This window comes from Branchiostoma lanceolatum, chromosome 18 (genome assembly GCF_035083965.1).
Source record: "Branchiostoma lanceolatum isolate klBraLanc5 chromosome 18, klBraLanc5.hap2, whole genome shotgun sequence".
NCBI lineage: Eukaryota > Metazoa > Chordata > Leptocardii > Amphioxiformes > Branchiostomatidae > Branchiostoma > Branchiostoma lanceolatum.
Genome location: NC_089739.1, coordinates 10,846,889 through 10,872,381, shown reverse-complemented (window position 1 = coordinate 10,872,381; position 25,493 = coordinate 10,846,889). Strand labels below are relative to the sequence as shown.

General features: G+C 41.5%; 1 protein-coding gene across 1 annotated transcript; it reads left to right on the top strand.

The window, feature by feature from the left end:
* Positions 1-21,076: 21,076 nt before the first annotated feature.
* Positions 21,077-24,163, top strand: LOC136423952 (uncharacterized). The gene is made up of 3 exons (XM_066412353.1): positions 21,077-21,943; positions 22,418-22,601; positions 23,994-24,163. The coding sequence occupies exons 1-3, from the start codon at positions 21,077-21,079 to the stop codon at positions 24,161-24,163; spliced, it is 1,221 nt and encodes a 406-aa protein (XP_066268450.1).
* Positions 24,164-25,493: the final 1,330 nt, after the last annotated feature.

Genomic DNA, 25,493 nt, shown 5'->3' with positions numbered 1-25,493 from the left:
AATGAAAACTTGGATAGCAAGCAACCGACCGACCAAAAAAAACAAAAAACAAAAAAAACAAAGAAACAAAGAAACAAACAAACAAACAAACAAACCAACAAACAAGCAAACAAAAAAACTGGCGCTTGCGCCATCACCGTTAATCGGAAACATAACTTTGTATCTAACCATGAAACATTTTATCGTAGCTGCGCGCAAGGATCCAGACACACCGTCAAATAATGATTATTATTATCATCAAACAATATAATATGTATGTATAACAAAACAGCACTTGGTAGTATCATGTACTTAAGGTGTAACAAGAAACATCATAAAAACAAATGTTTGACAAAACATCGTTACGAATGACAAAATTCAAGCTGATTCAAATCGTTTAAATAAAGGATAACACAATACTTGAAACATCATCTGAAGAAATCATTTCTAAGCCACATTTATTGAGCCATGTACAACGTACGGAACTGGCACTCGTACGCGTATGACGTGGAGTAGCATGTGCTTCACCCAACCGACCCTATCAAAAACCTGCAGACCCTAGCCATTTTGAGGGCCCGTTGTGACAAAGGGCATACATTTTCGATCTAAATTCTGATAAGAACTCAATTGAAAAAAAAAAAACATAATTTTAAGTTGTCTTGCAAATTTTCGTACAGACCTGTTTTTCATCCACTTTTATTTTATTTATTATCAGATTAAGGCTTTGAGCTGTTGATGTACGAAAGTGAAGTAGACATTATTTCGTTCAGTGTATTAATATGCCTGTGTAAGTACACTTCTGTATGATTACAATAAGATGTTCAAAATATCTGCTGCATTTCAGGTTTTATATTGTTACATGTAAGGTGTGTTTCATTGAATACATCGACTGAAATCTGTGGAAAAAAAATAATATAAAAAAAACAATGCCTACCGACCATGATAGAATTTTTATGTTTCTGTTATGTGCTAAGGCTAGCGAAACTCAAGGGTCTATGAACGTACGTAAAGACAGTCTTATCGTAGTCAGCGGGCCCGTCAAACCCCGGTCCGCGCCCACCGTAGTCAGCGGGCTCGTCGAACCCCGGTCCGCGCCCACCGTAGTCAGCGGGCTCGTCGAACCCCGGTCCGCGCCCACCGTAGTCAGCGGACACGTCAAACTCCGGTCCGCGCCCACCGTAGTCAGCGGGCCCGTCGAACCCTGGTCCGCACCCGTTACCCTGGTAGTTGTCGGGAGGTTTGGCCTGCGGGTGACCGACCACCTGGGCGTCAACCCGCTGAAAAATAAGCGATATATCAACAATTAGCTCCTCTACCATCAACATAATGTCCTAGAGTATTATTAGCAGGCATAGCTAGATTGTCACTACTGTAAGTCATAAATCAGATTTGATCTTTAGAATTGTTAGATGTCAGCATTAAGTTCATTTGCCATGTATCAACAAGTTGCCATACATTGTACCTGTAGCAGTTGTCGCGGAATATAGTTATTCTTTTTCTATGATATAAGCTGTTATGGGAGAAATTGAAATCGTCATTTTGTTCAAATTATTACAGTGGCAAAGATAGCGATAATTTGGTTGGTAAAATTTAAAAACAACTAAAATATCATTTAACGTATATACATGTATGAATTTCGAAGCCACGATCCTTGAACTGTGTCACACGTTTTGCAGAAATAAAATACACTATTATAACTTACTGCTACAATAATTTGCAAAACACTTAACATTGTGGGCAAGCCGATGTTATTGAGAGAATATTCCTCTGAATAAGACTTATTTTTTTCACTATGGAACATGAATTTATCCCTATTATTCACAGGATGTTCCTGTCAATAAGAATGATTTCTAACAGGATAATACGAATTTTCTCCACTATTGACAGGATGTCCTTGTCAATAAGACTCATTTTCCGACTATTTACAGGATGTTCCTGCCAATAAGAATCTTTCCTTTTATTGACAGGATGTTCCTGTTTTTCACTTGACAGAAATGAATTTGGTAGGAGCCAGTCAGAGCATACGTTACATCATTTGATAATTTTGTGAATAACAGCTCATAATCCTATCAACACTTACCGCTTATATAACCCAAAACTTGAGGACGACTCTGTTATAAATAGTGCAAGAATAAGACTACAAAAAGAAAAAAAACAAAAAAAAATGTATTATATAGCTCTACAGGGGATCGAGCTCACGACCTATTGCCCACGATGCGAAAATAAAACAGCTAAACCATAACAACAATTCAGCAGCAAGTGGCAGACTGGTTTAAACTAGTTCCTACGCATCCTGTCAATAAGATTTACTGTTTACAATTCGTCGACTAAGCATATTTTTACAAAGAGCTTCTAAGTACAATTACACAATTCGTTGACAATTATACAATTCGTCGACAATTATACAATTCGTCGACATTTATGCAATTCGTCGACAATTATACACTTCGTCGACAAAGCTAAAAAGTACGTTACGAACGGAAAAGTGTACGGAGTGAGAAAGGTAGTTACCGGCGGCGGGGTGCGCTGGTCCCGCCCGACGGTCTTTCCGGTAGGGGGGCTGCGTCCACACAGGAACCGTCCGGAAAATGGCCAGCAGTCACTGAATACAATAAAGAAACAAAAATTAGTTCACTTCATCACGATATCGGGCCATGATTAATATTGATTCATCCATGTAAAAAAGAAGAATGCAGATACAACACTTGATTAACCAACTTACACCCACTTCACTCACCAAAATGTTAATTTTTTCATATTTTTCTTCTTTTCTCTTATGGAAAGATTTTCTTGTGGGATAAGCTGCGGTCTTATGCAAAACCCTTATTTTATTCTTAGAGAAATCTAAAGCGCAAACCCTTGTCTGCTATCTTGGATTTTGAATACATAAAATTAGCATGGTTTAAATTAGCATGGTTAATCACAAATTTTGCACTACATTGCATAGAATGTAGGAAAACAAGTGTGGTTGAGAAGAAAAAACTAAAACCTCATTGTTTGAACCGGAATTAGTGAAATTCGTTAAATATTCCTATAGAAACCCGTTGCCATGGCAACGCAAAAAATAAACTTATATCATTATCATAAAATTGTTGCCAACTAAATTCTATAAAAATTCACCAAGTTTGGTAGTCCTAGCACCTGTCGCTCGGGAGCTATACGACTTGAAAGTTGGCGCGGGCACTTTTAGCAGCCCCCCTCCCCCTGTCTACAAGTAGATAGGGTTAAGCAAAATCACCTTTCTATTCTTAGAGAAATTTTAAGTGTGGACCCACGACGGTTGGTTCCCTACTAGCCCCACTAAAACGATGTGACCAGCCGTTGTGTCACAACTCACGGAGAAACTTACACTGCACCAAATCGGGTATTTAAGCATGCTTAATGAGATTCGTAAATGAAGCTTAAACATTGGAAGAAGATTAAGCAACATTTAAGCAACATTTAAGTCGTATTAAATGCCACAACTATGGGTCCATCTTTACGCTATCTTTACGAACAGCGTAAAGTCAACTTAAAAATGTATATATCTTTACCTAATCTTTAATGTCGCTTAATGGTGCATTAAATCTAATGCCCCCCTACATGCGTACAGCATATCTTTACATTAAGTTTACAAACAGCGTAAAGTCAACTTAAAAATGTACATATCTTTACTTAATCTTAAATGTCGCTTAAGCTTAAGTATGCATTAAATATAATGTTCCATAGTATGCGCACAGCAAATATGCCAACAGATTTGAAAATGTGGTGGTGTCGCTTTGGCAAAAGTGAACAACAATTTCGTCGACTAATGTAACACATCACACTTTCAAAAATCTCAGTGTACTACGGGTTATTTCTCAAGGTCTCCCTGGTGCATTTTGAAAGGTTTAAACGCAAGCACTTTTTCCCGCGAGCCGTGTGCACTTGATCACCGCTTGTTTTCAGGGAAACAAAATTCTTGCACGAACAGTTTCCGTTTTCTTATAAACATTGCGCCCGCTCTGTAAAAACCCTAAACCTGAGTCTTATATCCTAACGTTACATTCATTTTGTTAATGTAACATTGCCAATTTGGTAAAGCGTGTGTGGTTAATTTAAATCAAGATCGGAACAAGCAACCATCAAATTGTGTACAACTATCGCACAAAAGTTCCTCTGAACGCGCACAGCGTGCATACCAACGCGTTTGAAAATGCGGTGGTGTCGTTTTGGCGAATGTGAACAATTTAGTCAACAAATCTAACACATCAAACTTTCAAAAACCTCAGTATGCTACGGGTTATTTTTCAAGGTCTCCCTGGTGTACTTTGAAAGGTTTAAACGCAAGCACTTTTTCCCGCGAGCCGTGTGCACTCGATCGCCGCTTGTTTTCAGTGAGACAAACTTCTTGCACCAACAGTTCCCGTGTTCTTACAAACATTGCGCCCGCTTCGTTAAAACCCTAAACCTAAGTCTTATATCCTAACGTAACATTCATTTTGTCTTAACATTGCCAATCTGGTAAAGCGTGTGTGGTTAATTTAACTCGAGAAAGGAACAAGCAACCATCAAATTTTGTACAAGTATCGCACAAAAGTTCCTCTAAACGCGCACAACATACATGCCAATGGATTTGAAAATGCGGCAGTGTCGTTTTGGCAAATGTGAACAACAATCTAGTCAAAAAATGTAACACATCACACTTTCAAAAACCTCAGTGTACTACGGGTTATTTTTCAAGGTCTTCCCTGTGTACTTTAAAAAGTTTAAACGCAAGCCCTTTTTCCCGCGAGCCGTGTGCCTTCGATCACCGCTTGTTTTCAGGGAGACAAAATTCTTGCACGAACAGTTTCCGTTTTCTTAAAAACATTGCGCCCGCTCTAGTAAGAACCCTAAACCTGAGTCTTATATCCTAACGTAGCATTAATTTTATTTTAACATTGCCAATTTGGTTATGCGTGTGTGGTTTATTTATCTCGAGATAGAAACAAGCAACCATCAAATTGTGTACAACTATCGCACAAAAGTTCACCTGAACGCGCACAGCATGCATACCAACGCGTTTGAAAATGCGGCGGTGTCGTTTTGGCAAATGTGAACAATTTAGTCAACAAATGTAGCACATCACACTTTCAAAAACCTCAGTATACTACGGGTTATTTTTCAAGGTCTCTCTGGTGTACTTTGAAAGGTTTAAACGCAAGCACTTTTTCCCGCGAGCCGTGTGCCTTCGATCACCGCTTGTTTTCAATGAGACAAACTTCTTGCACCAACAGTTCCCGTGTTCTTACAAACATTAATTGCGCCCGCTGTGTTAAAACCATAAACCTAAGTCTTATATCCTAACGTAACATTCATTTTGTCTTAACATTGCCAATCTGGTAAAGCGTGTGTGGTTAATTTAACTCGAGATAGGAACAAGCAACCATCGAATTGTGTACAAGTACCCGGCACAAAAGTTTCTCTGAACGCGCACAGCATGCATACCAACGGGTTTGAAAATGTGGCGGTGTCGTTTTGGCAAATGTGAACAACAATTTAGTCAATAAATGTAACACATCACACTTTCAAAAACCTCAGTATACCACGGGTTATTTTTCAAGGTCTCCCTCAGTCCCTGTTGTACTTTGAAAGGTTTAAACGCAAGCACTTTTTCCCGCGAGCCGTGTGCACTCGACCACCGCTTATTTTCAGTGAGGCAAACTTCTTGCACCAACAGTTCCCGTGTTCTTACAAACATTGCGCCCGCTCTGTAAAAACCCTAAACCTAAGTCTTATATCCTAACGTAACATTCATTTTGTCTTAACATTGCCAATCTGGCAAAGCGTTTCTGGTTTATTTAACTCAAGATCGGAACAAGCAACTATCGAATTGTGTAAAAATATCTCACAAAAGTTTCTCTGAACGCGCACAGCATGCATACCAACGGGTTTGAAAATGTGCCGGTGTCGTTGGCAAATGTGAACAACAATTTAGTCAAAAAATGTAACACATCACACTTTCAAAAACCTCAGTTTACTGCGGGTTGTTTGTAAATGTCTTGCTGGTTTACTTTGAAAGGTTTAAACGCAAGCACTTTTTCCCGCGAGCCGTGTGCACTCGATCGCCGCTTGTTTTCAGTGAGACAAACTTTTTGCACCAACAGTTCCCGTGTTCTTACAAACATTGCGCCCGCTTCGTTAAAACCCTAAACCTAAGTCTTATATCCTAACGTAACATTCATTTTGTCTTAACATTGCCAATCTGGTAAAGCGTGTGTGGTTAATTTAGCTCGAGATAGGAACAAGCAACCATCAAATTTTGTACAAGTATCGCACAAAAGTTCCTCTAAACGCGCACAACATACATGCCAATGGATTTGAAAATGCGGCAGTGTCGTTTTGGCAAATGTGAACAACAATCTAGTCAAAAAATGTAACACATCACACTTTCAAAAACCTCAGTGTACTACGGGTTATTTTTCAAGGTCTTCCCTGTGTACTTTCAAAGGTTTAAACGCAAGCACTTTTTCCCGCGAGCCGTGTGCCTTCGATCACCGCTTGTTTTCAGGGAGACAAACTTAATGCACGAACAGTTTCTGTTTTCTTATAAACATTGAGCCCGCTATGTAAGAACCTTAAACCCGAGTCTTATATCCTAACGTAACATTTATTTTGTTTTAACATTGCCAATTTGGTTATGCGTGTGTGGTTTATTTAACTTGAGATAGGAACAAGCAACCATCAAATTGTGTACAACTATCGCACAAAAGTTCCTCTGAACGCGCACAGCATGCATACCAACGCGTTTGAAAATGCGGCGGTGTCGTTTTGGCAAAAGTGAACAATTTAGTCAACAAATCTAACACATCAAACTTTCAAAAACCTCAGTATACTACGGGTTGTTTCTAAATGTCTTGCTGGTGTACTTTGAAAGGTTTAAACGCAAGTCGTTTCGGCCAAAGTAAACAACAATTTAGTCGACAAATGTAACACACCACACTTTAAAAACCTCAGTATTATTTCTGAAGGTCTAGACAATCTTTCTGCTAATTCTGGTGTACTTTGAAAGGTTTAAAACGCAAGCACTTTTTCCCGCGAGCCGTGTGCACTCGCCGCTTGCAATAGTTTTCAGTTATAACATTTAAGCCCCCGTAATTATTACGTTAAATGACTTAAAGAGTGCCAAAACGGAATACTTAAGCATGCTTTAAGAGTGCTTTAAGAGCCGATTTTGTGCAGTGAAGAGTTCCCGTGCTCTTATAACCATTCCATCTGCTCTGTAATAAATACCCTAAACTAAAAGCTATCAAATTTCGTGCAAAAAAACATCTCACACAAGATTTTGAAATGCGGCGTTGTTTTGGCAAGTCTGAACAACATTTTATAGTCGGCAATTGGATAATTTGAAAGTCCGTCTCTGTGTCTGACTTTACGCTGTTTTATTTTTCTAGATGATAGCAAAATGACAATTTCTGGCAAGTTTGTTTTCAAGCTATACGTGGACGATTACTGATAAACATTTTACACCTTTTTTGGACTGTAGAAACATCCATTGTCCAATTGTTAAAATGCCCAGGAAGACCGTCTCCGAATAACAATAGATATAAAAAAGGCCATTGTTACAGTGTCTGCTAGCTATGCAAATCATGGTCACAAATACACAATACTCGCGAATTGAACCAATCAACACTCATGCCGATATTCAAATTCTTTTTCCGTTGGAAATTCAAATTTCATTTGGTGGCCAAGCTTGGTAGTGTATGGACCTGTATGTTTTTGCTGCAGCGTTATCGTCTTACTCACTCGGGGACGGACAGTTTGACGGAACCCGAGTGCGCTTCGCCATGATTCTAAAACCAGACTGAGGAAAACTGCGCGATCAGTTGAAAATAGTCTATACTACAACTTCCTGAACCCAGCCAGCAATAAGGAATACCTCGGAGAGTGGACTCTAATGCTGCATGGATTTGGATGTGCCCCCCCCCCCCCCCCCCCCTTATAGCGGGACTTACAACTGTATATCAAGGAATAGCGGTGGTTTTATCAACTCGGAAGGCAGGCGGTGCCCAGGGACAGGCGAAAGGGCTGGCTGCTGGGATGGTATGCCCGAAGGAAACTACGTCGTTGCCCACCCCCACCCCCCTTCCACCCTTCTGAAGAGGGCTACGGGGCCTGTGACTTTTGAAGGGATGAAGGCTGAGTGAGGAATGCAGATCTCAAGATAAAACAGAGGCGTGTTGAGTGGACCTGAAGACCTAGAAGCTGAAGACGGAGCTAAAATAGGACTGACTCAGCAGCTGGCGTTGGAATAAAATACACAAATTGAATTGATACCTAAAATGCTGAACATTAAAGACCCAAGCACAAACGCATGCATGTAGCACACACAACAGAATTAAAGGGCACTTAACTGAGCTTAAATAAAGCTTAAAATAGATTTTTACAACAGATTTACGACGACCAAAAATTTGGTTTTAAGCTGATTTTACCGTGCTTAAACGTCGCTTAAATGAGTGCCACTACGTACAGTTTACGGAGGCTTAAATGCGGCGTATGTCTCTAGATTTAAGTAAAGATTACGATGCTTAATCGTAGCGTAAAAGTTAAGATTTAAGCTAGGTTTACATTGCTTAAACGGTTGCTTAAATGGTCCCACTAAGCACGTTTAAGCACATACCTAAAGATAGCGTAAATATAACATTTAAGCCCGCGTAAGTATTACGTAAAGTGACGTAAAGAGTGCCAAAACGGATTCTTTAAGCATGCTTTAAGAGTGCTTAAAGAGCTGTTTTGGTCCAGTGTTACCGGTGGATCAGGCGGCGGTGGTTGCTTGTTCTCATTTTTGCATCTTGTGTTCGCGGTTGGATCGGAAAATCACAAGTTGTCGCCTCTGCTCTCTCCTGAACAGTTTCTGAATTTGTTATGAGCGGCGAGAGCCGCACTTCTCAACACTCTCGGTCCGTAGTCATGGCAACAGCTATCCAGACGTCAATCAAACCGTGTGATATGTCGCTGACGTGATGGAAAAGTTTGGTATTTAATTTAGAAAATTCTTCAGCACACCGACAACACGTTTACAACAGTGCGGTTACTAATCAGGTTGTTCTCTGTATTTAGCTTTCTGTTCTAGTTCTTAATTCATGAGGTACAAACGGGGAAATATTGAGCGATGGAGAGAAAAATACCCACAGGATAGTGCGAGAACAAAATAGTGCACAGGGCGAATGTTTATAAGTTAAAAAAAGAGTTATTGTGGTCTTGTCATGATTGTCCTCGACCCCAATTTTAAGCCCCTATTATATTTAAACTTTCGTAAACTCCGGATCCCAATCTTCTCCAGACCATGGTGAGAAGTCTGTCGTGAGAAGGTTTGGCTGTGGTCGGGAGTTGGTCTGCTATACTGGTCGGATGTACCAGCATACGGTTATACACTCACTAACTCACACATACATGTACACAACTCTCTCAAACACACAAACACACACACACACACACACACACACACACATAAACACACACACACACACACACACATACACACACACGCACACACACACACACAGACACACTAAAATACATACACGCGCGCGCGCTTACACGACTGACATTTTCATTTTCATCCCTCTCACATTTACATCACTTATTTACTCTCATTCGTACTGATGGCGCTAAGTAACATGACCACTATTGCGAGCGGTTGGCAGAGTAACTTTTATTCAGCTATTTCGCCCATCCTGGTGTTTAAGCCAGCGTCACAATTCATGCGAGCGTCGGCCGACTTTGTAGATCGCCCGAAGCTCGCCGAAGTTCAAAATCGCCCGAGCGTCGACCGTATTTTCCAATGAAAATCTCGGGCGACGTCCGTCGAACACTACAAACTAAAAATCCCCGATGAGATGGTACCATCTGTTGAACATGGACGAAGTCAGTACCAACTAACCTGGTAAAAGGCCAATATTTGGATAAACTTTTATTTCTAAAAATCGCCCGAAGCCCGCGTTAAGCCGGCGTCACAATTCATGCGAGCATCGGCCGATTTTGTAGATCGCCGGAAGCTCGCCGAATTTCACAATCGCCCGAGCTTCGACCGTATTTTTCGCTGAAAACCTGCCCCGTCACAAATTGAACGGAGCTCGGGCGACGTCCGTCAAACACTAATAATCATAAATACCTCATGAGACGGTACCATCTCTTGGACACGGACGAAGTCAGAATCAACTGACCTGGTAACAAGCGCATACTTGGACCAACTTTACTTTCTGAGTTGTGGCAAATCTGTAGGGCATGAGTGAAGTGGACGGCCACACTGAAAATAATACTATAGACAGGAATTTTGTCATAGACCAATCCAAATACAAGCTCAGGAGCCACAAAGTCAATAGATCAGTCGTTTAACCCCGATCCAAACATTTTCACCAAACGGAAATCGACCGAAGCTCGGGCGAACGCCGTCCGAGCTTCGGCCGACCGTTGGTAAGCCTATCGACGCCCTGCCGACGCCTGGGCGTGCCTCGGCCGACAAACATAGATCTATAATGACTCAGTGGACTTTCAAATACTAGTAGTCGTTTTGTGGAGGAAAAACTCAGGAAGTCAAGTCAAGCCTCAGAAGTCAAGCCCCAGTTCATTGATATATAAATTGAAACATCCAAAACAATAACAAAAACGAAACAGGTATTGTTTTCGGTGTCCAAATCTCATTGATGATAATTTTTTTCAATGAAAATTTAACTTTGCAATTAAATTGTCTTTCATTAGAAAGGTTTGGCAGCATTCTTTGACAAGATGATATTAGTATTAGTTAATATTACAGTATCATCTATCATCTTATGTCATAAACTAAACTGTCGTTACCTTTTATATATAAACAAGAAGGAGTTCGGCCGGAGCCCGTCCAAGCGCCCTTCGATACCGGTACAACGCTCGCCCGAAGCACGCCTTATTTTTCATGAGTCGGCCGGAACACTGACGACGGTCGTCCGATTATTGTACAAAGCCCGTGCGAGGCTCGCACGAGGCCGAAGAGCTCGGGCGACCTCCGGCCGACCAAAAATCGGGTCTAAAATCGTCGGATGCCCGCCCGAATATTGGCCGAGCGCTGGGCGTTGCTCGGGCGAGCTACGGGCAAACTGTTGACGAGCTGTGCGAGTTCAAAAATCGTCGCCGAGGCCTCGCTGAATTTAAGCGCAGCTTCCAGTGACCCGCGAACGTCGGCCGAGCTCCGAAAAATCGCCCGAAGCTCGCAGAATCGCCAGGACGTCGGTCGTACTTCGGCCGAAAATCGCCATTTGGAGCTCGCCGACAAGTCGGCCGAGCGAAATTCTTGATTTGTGACGGGGGCTTAATCGACAGGACGTCGGCCTTACATCGGCCGAAAATGCACATTTGAAGCTCGCCAACACGTCGGCCGAGCTGAATTTCTTATTTGTGACGGGGGCTATAGCACACGGCGTGCGCACAGAGCTTTCCTCCCAGACTATTACAGCTTCATTAAACTGAAGAATCTCAGAGAGGCAGAAAGCACGCGAGAAGCATGCGAGTCTTTTTTACAAGAACCTCACTAGTCAAACATCAAAGAAGTTAATCTCAGCGGAGGAAATATTCGAAATCCCTCGCGACAACGAATGTTCAGAAGTAATTGTCTAGATTTCGGAGTGTTGTTGTTGTACACGTGTCTCGCTGTGTGTATTATTTGATACAACAGTTGCTTATTACAATCAACCATTATAAATATCATTCAATGAAAAAGACGTTAGTATAAGACATACAACGCATGTTATGGAACATCGACCTTTACAAAAAATACTTCCAGTTCTTGATTCCTGCCACCAGGTACCGGTAAACAAGTTAATTTTCGCCCGTGACGTCATAGTAAACACAGTAGCCGGTTCGGAACCTGGTACCGTGTGTATAATCATCGTGAATTACAAACAACTGCAAGTTATTATAATGTTTGTTTCTCTGCTTCTCAAAAGAACGTTTTCTGCGAGTACAAGGTACCAGGTTCCGAACCGGCTGCCATGTTTACTATGACGTCACGGGGGGAAATTAACTTGATTACCTGGCGACAAGAATCAAGAACTAGAATAGAAATTGTAAAGCTCAATGTTCAATAACATCGGAACGCTGTATATTTTGTATCCAATATATTTGTACAAACGACTTAATTTTGTGTATATCAATGGATCATTGCAGTACACACTCTACACTCCATATTTTCAGTGCCCTCTATCTACTATACAGCAATTGCAGAGCGACCGTACAGAGACCGAAATTATATTTGCGTGAACCTTGATTTAATGATTGAAATATGATGCAAGATGTTCAAAGTATGATGTAAAAGACAACAAGCTACACAAAACGTTGAAAACAAATTCGTTCCTTATTTCTGAAATTCGTTGAACGGTCAGTCTAAGCAGTCTATTGAAGTAATCTTTGGTTGCTCAGAGGTCGTAGTGTAGTCGAAGCCTCTTGTTGAAAGGGGTTGTTTGGGACGGATATAGCCTTCTCAGAATCACAACGATCCGGTAGAGTAGTGGTACTCGCCCTGTGTGGGTTTCTATAGTTACTATAGTTAAGGACCACAAGTTGACTTACAATCGACGCGGTAACTGACAGAAGGGTCTAGCCTCTACCAGGCCCCGCGGATGGCTCGAAAAATAGAAGAAATTGGCCTAATAGAGTGAACCATGCCCGTAGCCAGGGGGGGTTCGGGGGGTTCGTCCGAACCCCCCCACAGGCTTGAAGGTCCACTTTTTTAGGCTTCAAGGTCCACTTTTTCAGGCTTGAAGGTCCACTTTTAAATGTTCAAGATTTTTTTCAAGGCGGACTTACTTGTATCACCAGCAATGCCACAGAAGCTAGAATGCTAGAAAAAACTTTGTCTCTGATTTTTCCTCTGAATTTCTCTCCAAAACACAGAAAATGCCCATTCAGAAGGTTCAATTCTTAGAATTTGAAACGCGCGAAGGTCCACTTTTTAATGTACAAGGTTGTTTTTTTCTAGGCGGACTTATTTGTATCACACCAGCGGAGCTGGAATTCCTAGAAAAAACTGCTAACTTTGTCTCTGATTTCTCTCTTTAAAACCCTCTCAAAAACACAGGAAATGCCATATCAGAAGGTTCAATTTTTAAAATTTTCCGGGGGGGAATACCCCCGGACCCCCCTAGAAAGCTCGCGCCTGCGGCGCTCGTCTCGCGCCTACGGCACGAGCTGGTCCCTCAAAGATGAAAACGAACCCCCCCATTCAAAATCCTGGCTACGGGCATGTGAACAGTATACTAAGGGAGTCGGCTACGGATGGAGGGTGCAATATGCCACACACAGGGCCTAGATCTTGAGGTCGCAAACTGTAACTTCTATAGCGGACTAACTTCTCTAGCATGTTAACCGTCTATTTGGCCAATTTCTACGATTTTTCCAGCGACCTGTGGAGCCTGGTAGAGGCTAATCCTCCACCAGGCCTTTTCACTGGGGTATGGATCGTAGAATTCGGCAAAAAATGGGAAACATTGCGCAGGAGAGTCAGTCCACGGGAAAGTTAACATTTCCCAACTGTACCGGCCAGTGAAAACCTATGGTGGCCAAACTCCCATGGCAAAATGCCCCCTCTACAACCAGGGTAGTTAGTCTGGACACCAGTGTGCCATAGAGAAATAAGACCAAAAAAAAACGATGTTTGGGTTTTGGGAACAACCTACTAAATATTTACAAATGAGACAGTCGTACATGCATATCGGCTTTTTATTCCTCATTTTAAACGGCGCCCTGCGGAGGTCAACTGAACTGCAGCGGCTCAGCTGAATAATAAGGCGCATTTATACACGAACTAGAAAAAACTTCACAATTCAAGTAATCATATAGTCTCAGAGCCGACATGTCCCTACACCACACCATAGCCAACAGGTGACTGCCTCTCTCCATAAGTCGACTTTCTACCCAGCTTCGAGAATTTGGTCTGTATCACTTTATATACTTACATGTACGTTACCTATTATACAGGTAGAACATTTTGGAGACAAGCGCGCCCCCTATAGGTAGCAAGTAAAAAGACAGGCGAGATGTTGAAACTATGCGACACAGCCAAAACCACAGGCATTTACACAGACGAGGACCTGTACCGAACTAAATATCATGAAAATGTTTCGAGATTTCTTGTTGAGTTATGCTACTGAGCCACAAATACACAGCGGCAAAAAATTGAATGCTACGAAAAGACATCAACCTCAGTCTTCACAAAGTCAAAGGTAAACTCTACACTCTAGGAGTGTTTGTACGTCCACCACAAGTCTGTGCAAGACGTCGTTAGGCTGTCCAGTGCCTTCGAGACTCACTCTTTCACCACACCTCTTTATGACTAATCGTGAAGTATGGATGCAGAATCATAACACTTTTTTTGTCAAAAAGACGTCATGTAAGGTCATGTTGATTTGATTATATCATATCATATGGATAACACCAATTTTCGCCCACTTCCGAAAAGAAAAGAAAACAGCTGCAGAATCCTGAAATAAATGGCGTATATTTAAAAAAAATGGAAACCGCACTAATGTCGTAAAATTCCCAAATTAATTCCAAAGAAAACGATGTGAAGAAATGAAAATGATAAATCTATTGTTCGATATACAATGCTCTGTGTGTCTTCTTTGTTAAGATAACGCTTTCATACTATGAACAAGAAGACAGGCTGACAGAAACGAGTCATTTCAGCAGACTGGGCCCGGTATAAACACCTCTAAGCCGACCCGTAGAGACTGGTGACCAGGCTATAGGCATGTGCAAAATAACGTGTTTCTGAAGATATGTATAAGCTTCCTGCATTTCGCTTAAAACTGTGGACCAAGTTTATCTTTGGCATGTCGATAACGAGCATTGCAAAATTGATCCATTAATGCCCGAAAGACAAGATATAAAACTATTTACTTGTCTTACCTTTAGGCAAATCAGCCATCTTCTGAGATAGTTGGTCTATTGCGATTTTCATCTGCTCCAACTCTGCTTTCAGCTCAGTCTCGGGGCCACAATTTACTGCCGGATTGCCACAGTTTATGATCGGTTTGCACACACAGTTGTCGTCTGGCGGTGGCTGGTTGACCCACTGGGCAGACGACAGTGACACTAACGTCACTAGAAATGTTAGGAGACATGAACACTGTGGTGCCATTGTGTTGAACACTTAATTCCTTGTCGGCAAAGAAAATACTGTCGACTGTACTCGGATATGACTACAAGGAAGCGTTACCACCCCTCTGGTGAGGGGGTCATTAACCCCAGCCAGCGAGAGATTGTGTAAACACAGGCTAGCATCTGACCTGTCAGAAGTACCCGGTAGGGCCCCTTTATCCAATTGGGACCGAAACATTAGCGGGTGTCTCACTGGATTGCGTCAACTTGCGCTAGGAAATTGCGCTAACTTTGCGAATTTACCCTCGCGGTAACACTACGTGCGAACATTTGCGTATGAAGCAAAGATAATCAAGTTATTGGAAATGACGGTGTTGCCTATGAACTAGAGAAGAGATTCGAAGCGATTAAAGGATGTTCACGTATGGTATTTGGCGAAGCATAGGTACTAGGTAAGATATTACAAAATATATACATTTTCACCGCTTTTCACCATTTTGTGCCCATCTCCACAAATTTTGTTAAGGACATTTAAAAGAATTCAAAATTATTTATGTAGCTAAAGTTTGAGGCCACGTATAAACTAAAATGTTATCATTTTCTCTTTGCTAATTCCAGTGCTAAGTTCAGTTGGCTTCCATTTTGGTCACGACGGCCCTCCTTTCACTCGTTTAGAAGACTTCCTGCTGATTTTTTTGGCTTGTTATCTCCATGAAAAATGGAGATATAGTTTTGGGTGTGTCTGTGTGTGTGTTTGTCTGTCTGTCTGTTTGTGTTTCCGCACTACTGTAGTCAGCATAACTCAAGAACCTCTTGATGGATTACAATGATATTTGGTATGTGGGCAGGTGTTGTGAAGCCAAAGTTCAAGGTCAATTTTGGGCCCCCTGGTATGTGACCTTGGGACTGCAGCAGAAATTCAATTTTTGTATCTTTTGACCTGGACGTGCTATGGTCTTGATTTTTGGGTGGCAGATAGCTTGTGATGTAATAAAGAAGTGGTGTAGGTTTGGGCCCCCTAGCAGCTTCCTCTGGAACTGCAGGGCGTTTTTGTGAAAATTTTCTAAGGAGAATAACTGAGCACAGGAACAACGGATTTCCATGATATTTAGTATGCAGGTAGCTTAGATAGAGATATAAACAATGAAGTGCAAATTATGCTAATATGGACTTAATTTGCATAGCTAATGAGGAAAATCTATATTTGCAGGGTTTTGCATTATCAGACTCAAATACATGTAACGTATGTAGTTTATGGAAAGTGGATCATCAACAGATACCAATTATGCAAATAAATTCCTAATTTACATAATTAACGCAAAAACACCATAATTCATCTAATTGGTAAATTGTAGGACTGTCAATAATGCAACATGTGTAAGTTAGATAAAGGTGTTTATGACCAAGCATATATTATGCAAATGTGTAAGTCATTTGCATGAATAGAACTGTTCATGGAGATATGAGGTCGTGGAACTCTTGTTTATTATGATATTTACATCATTTATGGTACACAGATGGTTTTTCGGCAAACAGCAACAGAAGGTCAACTTATCCTTTACAGTACACCCACTGCGAACAACGTTTAACCTGTCTTGTTCCTCTGCTACCGATGCTTAACTATACCTCTATATATCTCCCCTAAAGCTGCAAGATTTATGATTTATGATTTTTCATGAAATGCTCTGCCTGTTTACTGATCCTAGGGAGTTTATACCTACACTAGCAATATGATCCACCATTTTGGATTTCGACCGATGACGTCATTAGATAAGCATAACTTATGAATATTAAATCCTGAAAATTATCCAAGGGAGAATTGGGGGGAAGTTGGAATCAAGAATTGCAGCTGGCGAGACACCTGGGAGGTCTATTGCTTCGAAATCAGCATCCCCAACAACTACAGTAGTAGCGTGCGTAGTCCAGTGGTTAGCGATCTTGCCTCTGGAACTAGAAGCCCCGGGTTCGATCCCGGCTGTGTTGCTCACCCGACATGCACGCTACCGTTAAAGATCGCAGTCCTTAGGACGGGACGTTAAGCCGTGGTCCACTGTTCATTGTGCTTGTCGAAAAGAGCTAGGTGAATTTCCCCGGTACAATGAACCTGTAAATACTGTACATAGCGTCTGTCTTCTCTGTCACGACCAGTGGAAGAGTAGCTCATCTGTTCATTGAGTCCATTTGAGCTAAACTGGTTCGAGATCCCTTTCCCTTTACAGCTTCCGTGGCTAAAAGGCAAAGGACATGAGTACCAGGGTCTACCCCTTATGATGCAGCGCTGTGGCTCTAATTTTATCCCCCAAACACACCCTCTCTCTCAAACCCTCTCCCCCTAATCGTTTTCTTCAAGATTGTCTGAACCTTTCCAACGAATTTCTAGTCTTTTTTAATTTTTCTATTTATTTTTCTTATTGCATTTCACAAAATAACAACACATAATAGAAAACAAGAGAAAAACAAAGTATAGGAATATGATACAAGCCACGGATCCAAAACAATAAGTAAAGGTGGAACAGAAATGAGCCATAAGTAATATCAATAAAAGTAATGATAACAGTATCATTGGCAAATGAATATAACAAAATCAATATCAACCAAAGATTACAGAACATTAAAAATCAAATAGAACTTATGTTGACAAATGAAATATGAACAGTCCATGTCAACAAAACCATCAGAACAAAAATAACAAAAAGAAAGAATTTCTAGTCTTTGCAACATTATTTAAGATTAAGCGAATGTAACTAGTGTATACTAAACGTTGAGTGTATTGGTGGGTTGTTTCGAAGAAAGTTATATTTTTAGGATGTAAAGTTACTGTTTAAGATCTTCTTAGATTAAGATTCTTCAAGAATCTTATTTGTAAAGATTACAACCAATCTGAGATACAGTAGTTTTTAGATTTTTCCTTGTCTAGTTTTAGAATTGTGATTTCTTACTTTTTGGGTAGTCCTCTCTTGAACAATACGTTTGTTGTGACTTGCTGCGACAAGATAAAAAAACGGCATCGAAATTCGAAAGAAAATTGTTTTACTTATTATACTTGCGTTGTTGTCAATATGCAAAGTTAGGTCCCATCATTATGTCCTGACCATCGATCGAAGTATTCTCCAGTTGCTATAAATTTCACATGTGATTACTGTAATTATTTGTGTATTATGTATAACCACCCTGATAGTTGGCCTTTCCCTACACCATTGCAAATGCACATTGAAAAAAAAACTGTACAGTCTAAGTAAGCGTACACAACGAATAGACGATAATGTAACCCAACTCCTCATCCCTAGATGAGAAAAAAAAATAGCTGCCTGAATAGCCTAGTGATAAATTTTAGAAAAATAAACAATATTGAATTTTTCCGATGCTTTCCGAACAGGACCTAAGCGCTTATAGCAGGCGTAAAACGTGACAAAATCAGTCAGCAAGTTCATATACTTCAGTGTACGTGTATACAAGTGCAATGTTAAATACTACGACATGTAAGACCATGTTGATTTGATTATATGGATGACATCGGCGCGCATAAATTTTCGCCCATTTCCATAGAAAAAAAGTTGTCTCTATACTGTAAATTGCAAAAAAATCGGAAAACAGATATGCTAATGTCTAGAATGCCAAACTCAAAGAAGAGGACATGAAAGACCAAAAATGAAGAATCCATCATTTGGTATACCATATACTCTGTGTCATTTGTTCAACCTTCCTGACCCCATAAATTTCATAATGAAGGCAACTTTTTTTTATTTGTGCGCGCTCGCATCAGTTTTGGGGTTCCCAGAGGATGACATCCATATAATCAAATCAACATGGCCTAAGCAGCGAAGAGAAAACTGAGGGAGGGAAGAGGCACTGATACTCGATTGTGCGTGTAGCTGTGGGGCAGGGTCAAAAATTGTCGATTGATTGCTTTTACTGCACGCTGGATCTATCTCATGAGATTGCTGACCATCGCAACACACGACCGCCCCCTATCGTCTTTCTCTCAAAGCGCAGACATCTTCAACCTGCAGATTGCGATAGTACTAAGGTCGCAGTATTTCGCCAATAGGGATTTACATGGTTAAGGACCATAAAATGAGAAGCTTCGACGCTTCAAATTTCATAACAGGATGCAAAAGCAAGGTTCAGGTTTTTAACATGTTTGACTCCAGGGTACAATCTGCAAAGTTGTGTGAAAATCAGCTTAAATTTGCCAGATCGACCTCTTTTAAAAGCCACTTTTATTTGACGCCCAGCGGAGGTCATCATACTGCAGCCGACGCACAGCAGATGGCGGTAACAATATTCAGGCGCGAATTCAAGCCGACGGATCAAACGTCGTAATCAAACCGGTACAGTATCAAAACGGACGTATTCCTCTACCATTCACCACAGTTCCTGCCTCGCTGACGTGCACAGAAAAAAAACTACGGCTTGTTCAAGTACTGTAACGCACTACCCGAACTACTTTTGTGGGCAGGGGTCGCGGAGAAATACTGCGTTCTGCGACTTTCATCCACTGAGGAGAAACTAATAGTATTATGCTACTCTTACGGGGTTCGCTTGTTTTCCAGAGAAATAGCATTCGTGATTATAAACCGCAAGTGCCTTTTTTACCGCTAAATTGGCGCAAATAGAAAAATTAAGATTATTATTCTACCAAATGTAACGACATTACACAATATCTAAATGAAACGGTAATCTCTAAAATTAGACATAAAAAGCATAACAACCCCTGTAACCAAGTGAGAAACGCCTAAGAGGTATCCGCCCACATATACAGTTAGAATAACTCTTAATGATCACACCAAACGGTCTCTTTCGACCGTTACGTTCCGAGGAGGTAGGCCCGACAACTAAACCCGCAGGTATGTACTTAAAAATGTGTAGTCTACCCTCAACATTGATGCTAGGTATTCAACTATGAATGAAGATATGAAGGTACAATGCCTGTGTGTGTAAATATCTATAACATTATTGACGTGTACTTAGAAATGCGAAATGGCCGGAAATCGAAACATATACTGAACTCCTGGGTTGACCAAAGCATACTTGAGTCATTTTTTTTCGTTAGCGTTTTGGGGGAAGGTATAGTTTGATGATAGAGGCACAAAAAACGTAGAAAACTAGAAAGGCCGTCATTTGCTCGCGATTCAACCGAAAAGACAGGAGAAGGAGAAGAAACCTGACAAAAACAATACATTTCAATTTGCCCATACCTACGGTTAAGGGAGTGAAATATGATGATGAGCTTTTGACTTATATAAGCTGGGCATGATAATAGATTATGTTACGGGGCAGACATACAATGTATACATGTGCACTGTCTGAACATGCGGTAAGATTTCCCGACGGCTATAGATGACAACTACTGTCTTTTCATGTTTTGACATAAACTAGGAAAACTCTTCAAGCATTATAGTAGCAAATAAAGCATATTCCATGATTTCGGTGTTAGAGGTGTTTTTTCAATGTCTCGTGACAAACCAAAGATGTGTTGTTAAGTATCGTGGGAATATTCCAGTTGAAGTAAACACATACAGACTGAATTGTCGTTTCTGTTGACGCTGGTTTCCGTTGTGTCTATCTAACTACAATAACAATGGAGAATATACATGGCCGATTGGATGCTAGCTATGTATACGTAGGCAAAATACGAGGAAATCCCTATATACCGACTTGTGGGAATCAAACATGAATGCACAGAATGCATAAAGTGTCACTGCACGAAATGGCCTCGGATCCTGACGTATCCTGAAGTATCCTGACGTGATCCGGAACCTAAGATCCGGAAGAATCCGAACGGATTCGGGGCCGTATATTTCTCGGCCGGCTAATGGGCATCCAAATATTGGGACTCAAGGTACCACTTACACAACTTGTGTAAGTACGTACTTACACAACTCAAATATGCAAGTGATACATTGAGTCCCAATATTCGGATGCCAATGTTTCTAATGTAGTCGAAAGCTCAGTCTAAACGTTCTACAAATTCAGCTTATTTCCCAAACATTGTATTTCCTTAAAAGTTTTAGAAACACTACCAAAAATGGCAACATCAGCTGAGATCGCCATTCCGCAGTCTGCTGAAGACATCTCCCCCTCCTGGGTGCAGCAGGTACTGCAGAAGGACCTCCCGGGCATCATCATCACGGATGTTGATGTCGAGGGATCCATCAACCACGGAGAGGGGTTAATGAGCGACATCATCGCTTTTACAGCCGTGGGAACCAGGAATGGTACAAGTCAGCGCTACAGTCTGGTCGCTAAACTGACAGATTTCGAGCGACCGTTGACGAAATTTGAAGGGTGGTCTAAGGTCTTTCAGATCAAGCTCGAGACGCGTGAGGTCAAGTTTTACTCCGACGCGGTCCCCGGGCTCCTATCCGTGGCAACCCCGAGCACAGAGCGCGAATCTAAGGCATTGAAGGAAGATGACGACAACCACCCTCCTGCTGATTCCTTGTTCCTCCCAAAGTGCTACTTCGCTGCCACCGATCCGATCTCCATGGTGTCCGTCAGGGTTATGGAGAACCTGAAAACTCAGGGGTTCTCCATAAAACCCAAACGACAACCACTGAGCCGTGAGGAGATGATGCTGACAGTCGGGGCCCTGGCGCAGGTCCACGGCCTGTCACATCGGCTGGAGCTCCGGTCGGGCGTCCCTCTTCCCGAGAAGTACGACTGGATCATGACTGGCGCAGATCTCGATACTACAGGTGCGATGGCTTGGCTGGTCCCCAATTATCTCCTTTCCCTGAGGGAATTTGCCGAATCTTTTCCTGACCAGGCAGACCTTGTAGCCCGTCTTGAGAAGTTAGACCCCGCTCGCGAGTTCCTCATCTTGGAGGACGCAAGGAGGACGCTCAAGGTGCTTTGTCAAGCAGACTGTTGGGTCAATAACATCATGATTAAAGTAAGACATGACACGTTTTTCTTATCTTGTTCAAATGTGTACAGTATGTAGCCACAATCAAGACTTTGTTTGTTTTCTTCAATTATTTTACGCTATCATCATCATATCTTATGTTTTTAATTATAATTTATAATTACTCCGGGAAGGAGCATGACCTCCTGAAGGGAGTATTAGAAATGCTGTTGTTTGCACGTTCGCAGCTAGAACTCACGATCCCGTTGTCGCATTGTTGTGTAACTTGGCATATCGTTTGCTAGGTTGAGCGTGATGATCCACGATGTCTTTGCTATACCGTAACTGCTTTTATCGTCAATGTAAAATCGTAATTGCACCCCTATATTGACGCGCATGTGGAACAGTCTTCCCATTCATCGCACACTCTATTTCGGTCCGATATCGGGCAATGTCGCAAGCAGATATAGGGTGATTTCTTTCCCTACTTGTTTAATACTGTTGTCTTTGTCCTGAACAAAGTACGCTGGAGACGTGCCTACTGACGTAAAGCTGGTGGACTGGCAGACTCCCAACTACATGCCGCCAACCTATGACCTGACTTTCGTGTTTCTGTGTGCCACGAGCTGGGACGTGTTCCACAACCACCGGGACGCCATCTTGGCCCACTATCACCGGAAACTGCAGGAGACCCTGGATCCAAACGGTAAGAACCCTCATTATCAGTGTACAATCAGTGTAGTGATTGGCCCAGAACTCAGAGGTCCTGGGTTCAAATCCGGGTTCCCCTGATTTGTCTCGTTGACGTTTTGCCCTTGGGAAAGGCCCTTAATCAACGCGACTTTTCCCACTTCACTCAGGTGAAAATGAGTGCCTAGCTTCGACTAGGGACGTCCCTCGGATAGGACGTTAAATTGAGGTCCCGTGTTTGCGGAGAGCCACACCTCGAGCAAGTAAAAGAACCAGCCACGCTTATCGAAAAGATTAGGGCTCCTATCCAGTGTGAGTGGATCAAATATATCTGTCCGGATATGCAGCTTGTACTCTTCAGTACAAACCTGGTGTGTTAGACCATGAGGCGGTTTACCGGGTATGCAATGTAAACAAAAAAACAAACAAAAAAACAAACAAACGAACAAGTTGCACAGTACCTATCTAAGTTTGATGCTAGGTTTTCTTTATTTTGTTTATTTTGTTGTTGCATCGTTGTGATCAAATTCATCTCACCAACTTGAGAAAGACATTTCGGTGTACGTCGATGAAGGTTAAACCTTCAGGTTATCAGATAGACCGGATAACAGTTGCTCAAACAAGTTTCAAATTCCTTTATTTATTTATTTATTTCGATTTACCACATTTGTGGAAGGATTGACATAACAGGTGAACTATCACCTTTTCAAGATGTCATCCCAGACCGGACTGTAAGATTTGGACCATCGCACACCGGGGCATGCCCCTACTCTTTTTCGAAAGATGTGGTGGGGTCTTTAACGTGCGCGGGGTGTGGCTCTCCCCAAACACGGGACCTCCATTTAACGTCCTATCCGAGGGACGTCCCCAACTCTAGAAGAGCTAGGTACTCATTTACACCTGAGTGAAGTGAGGGAATTTGTGTTAAGTGCCTTTCCCAAGGGCACAACGTCCGGGCGCATGTTCAGACATGTCTGGGGGCAGCTCGGGTTCGAACTGGGGTCCCCTTGTTTGACAGTCGGATGTTCTATCCATTACGCCTCACGACGCCACACTTTCAGTTTTTGTTATCTTGCATATAGATGTATGATTGTAATATTAGAACCTAAAGCCCCCCTCTCACTGGACCCGTGGCACGTACGCTGGCGGCGTCGCTGCGGCCGATCTAACTGACAAAGCACTTTTTTCCATCCACAATTCTATCCACAAAAAACGAATCTTTGTAAGCTTTTCGTGTTTTGTTGTCATACTTGTACGTTTTGAATGATTTTCCCATTATAAAGTCAAGGGTAACACCAAACGAGTTTTGGGCGCAGCGACGCCGCCAGCGTGCAACGGGTCCAGCGGGGCTTTAACATCACGTTCTACGTGTAATTACGTAACACAAGATATATATATATCCTTCTAGAATCCTCGGGACTACAGAGCTACACGCTAGAACAGTTGAAGGCAGACTTCAAAACCGACTGTCTTCTCGGGATCTTCAACTGTTTTCTACGCCTGCCTGCAGATCCAGATCTGCGGGATCCAGATCTGCCAAGGATTCTCCGAGAGATCACGGAATGGGGAGTTCTCTAAAGGTGCACATTTCAGTAAACAGCAAATCAGGATAAAATATTTGCGTTTGGGAACGCATCTATGAGCAGCGACACCTGTGCTGCAGTTCAATGTGAATCAGTTAGAATTGCCTTGATGAAGATGACAGATGGTCACATAAACGTCGGTTGAATAAATCACTTGGTTGTGTAAAAAGAGTATTTTTTGGTGACTTACCAACCTGATGAAAGTATTCACGAAGAAAATCAGTATAGCCACCAGTTCTTGTGTTAATTTGTCTAAGAATTAAGGTCAATTTATTTTGTGGAAAGGAAAGTGAACTAACTAGAAATAAGTATTTGCTAAGAAATATGGGCAGAGTTGAGTGTAATATTTGTCGGCGAAAATTGGAAGTAGTGGATATAATTTGTATGTAGGAGGGAACATTTCATGTTGCTATTACGTACAATGTATTTTTGGAGCGTTAGGCGGTACAGAAGCGCCGACTAGTAATACATGATGGTATTGAAGCCTGGAACGGGAAGAAAATATATACTGTGATTGTCTAATCAACTTGTTGACAGAAATGTGTGGTCGACCTGAATGTGTTGTGTCAAAATTCCAAAATGGCGGCCCCCTAGGATTCCGACTATCGTGAGTTAGGTTTCGCTTATCTCGAACAATTATCTCGAACAATTATCTTCTTCTCCCGTATTTTGTTTCATAAACAACACTCCTCCAGCTTTATCAATTAAATCTCATAAAAGTAAGATGTTAACGTTTGCAAGTAAATGTAATTAAAAATAATCAAATGCCTTTATGGCAACTGATTACTTAAGTGAAAATGTTTCGAGTTCTAGAGGTGGATTAACAAAGATGTATCAAAAACACACAATGGATATTTGTCAATCAAGGGTCATATATTTCTTTAAGATTTCTGCTCTTGTTAACAAACCTAAAGTACATTATTTTCTGCCTACTACTGCCTTCATTCATTTACTGTAACAGTTATGTTTATGTTAAGCTGTGCATGTACGGTAGGTTTGAGTACACGATAAATTTTCATCTAGTCGTCTGTCTATTCATTTTGCCCCTTGAGACAAAATAACTAAGTCTGTTAAACAATTGGTATATTGCAAACCTTCATTTACAACTTTTCTGCATGATACACAGACTTTTGGGCATGACCCCCCAAAAAAACTTGTATATCGAATGTGCACACCGTGAAAGAAAAAGAACCGTTATCATTGTATACACGTATGTCAGAACTGTTAATTTCTTCACAAGAACTAACGTAGCACCTATATAGGTTTGAACCATACGCAGTAAGAAAATATATGATTTCCATTACATTTTTGCAGTGTTGCAATAA

What these genes read in the sequence shown, in the direction of transcription:
- LOC136423952 (XM_066412353.1), top strand. Translation starts at nt 21,077, where the DNA reads ATGGCAACATCAGCTGAGATCGCCATTCCGCAGTCTGCTGAAGACATC. An exon ending in TCAATAACATCATGATTAAA is followed by an intron (nt 21,944 to 22,417) that starts GTAAGACATGAC and finishes TCCTGAACAAAG; the next exon opens with TACGCTGGAGACGTGCCTAC. An exon ending in GGAGACCCTGGATCCAAACG is followed by an intron (nt 22,602 to 23,993) that starts GTAAGAACCCTC and finishes ATATCCTTCTAG; the next exon opens with AATCCTCGGGACTACAGAGC.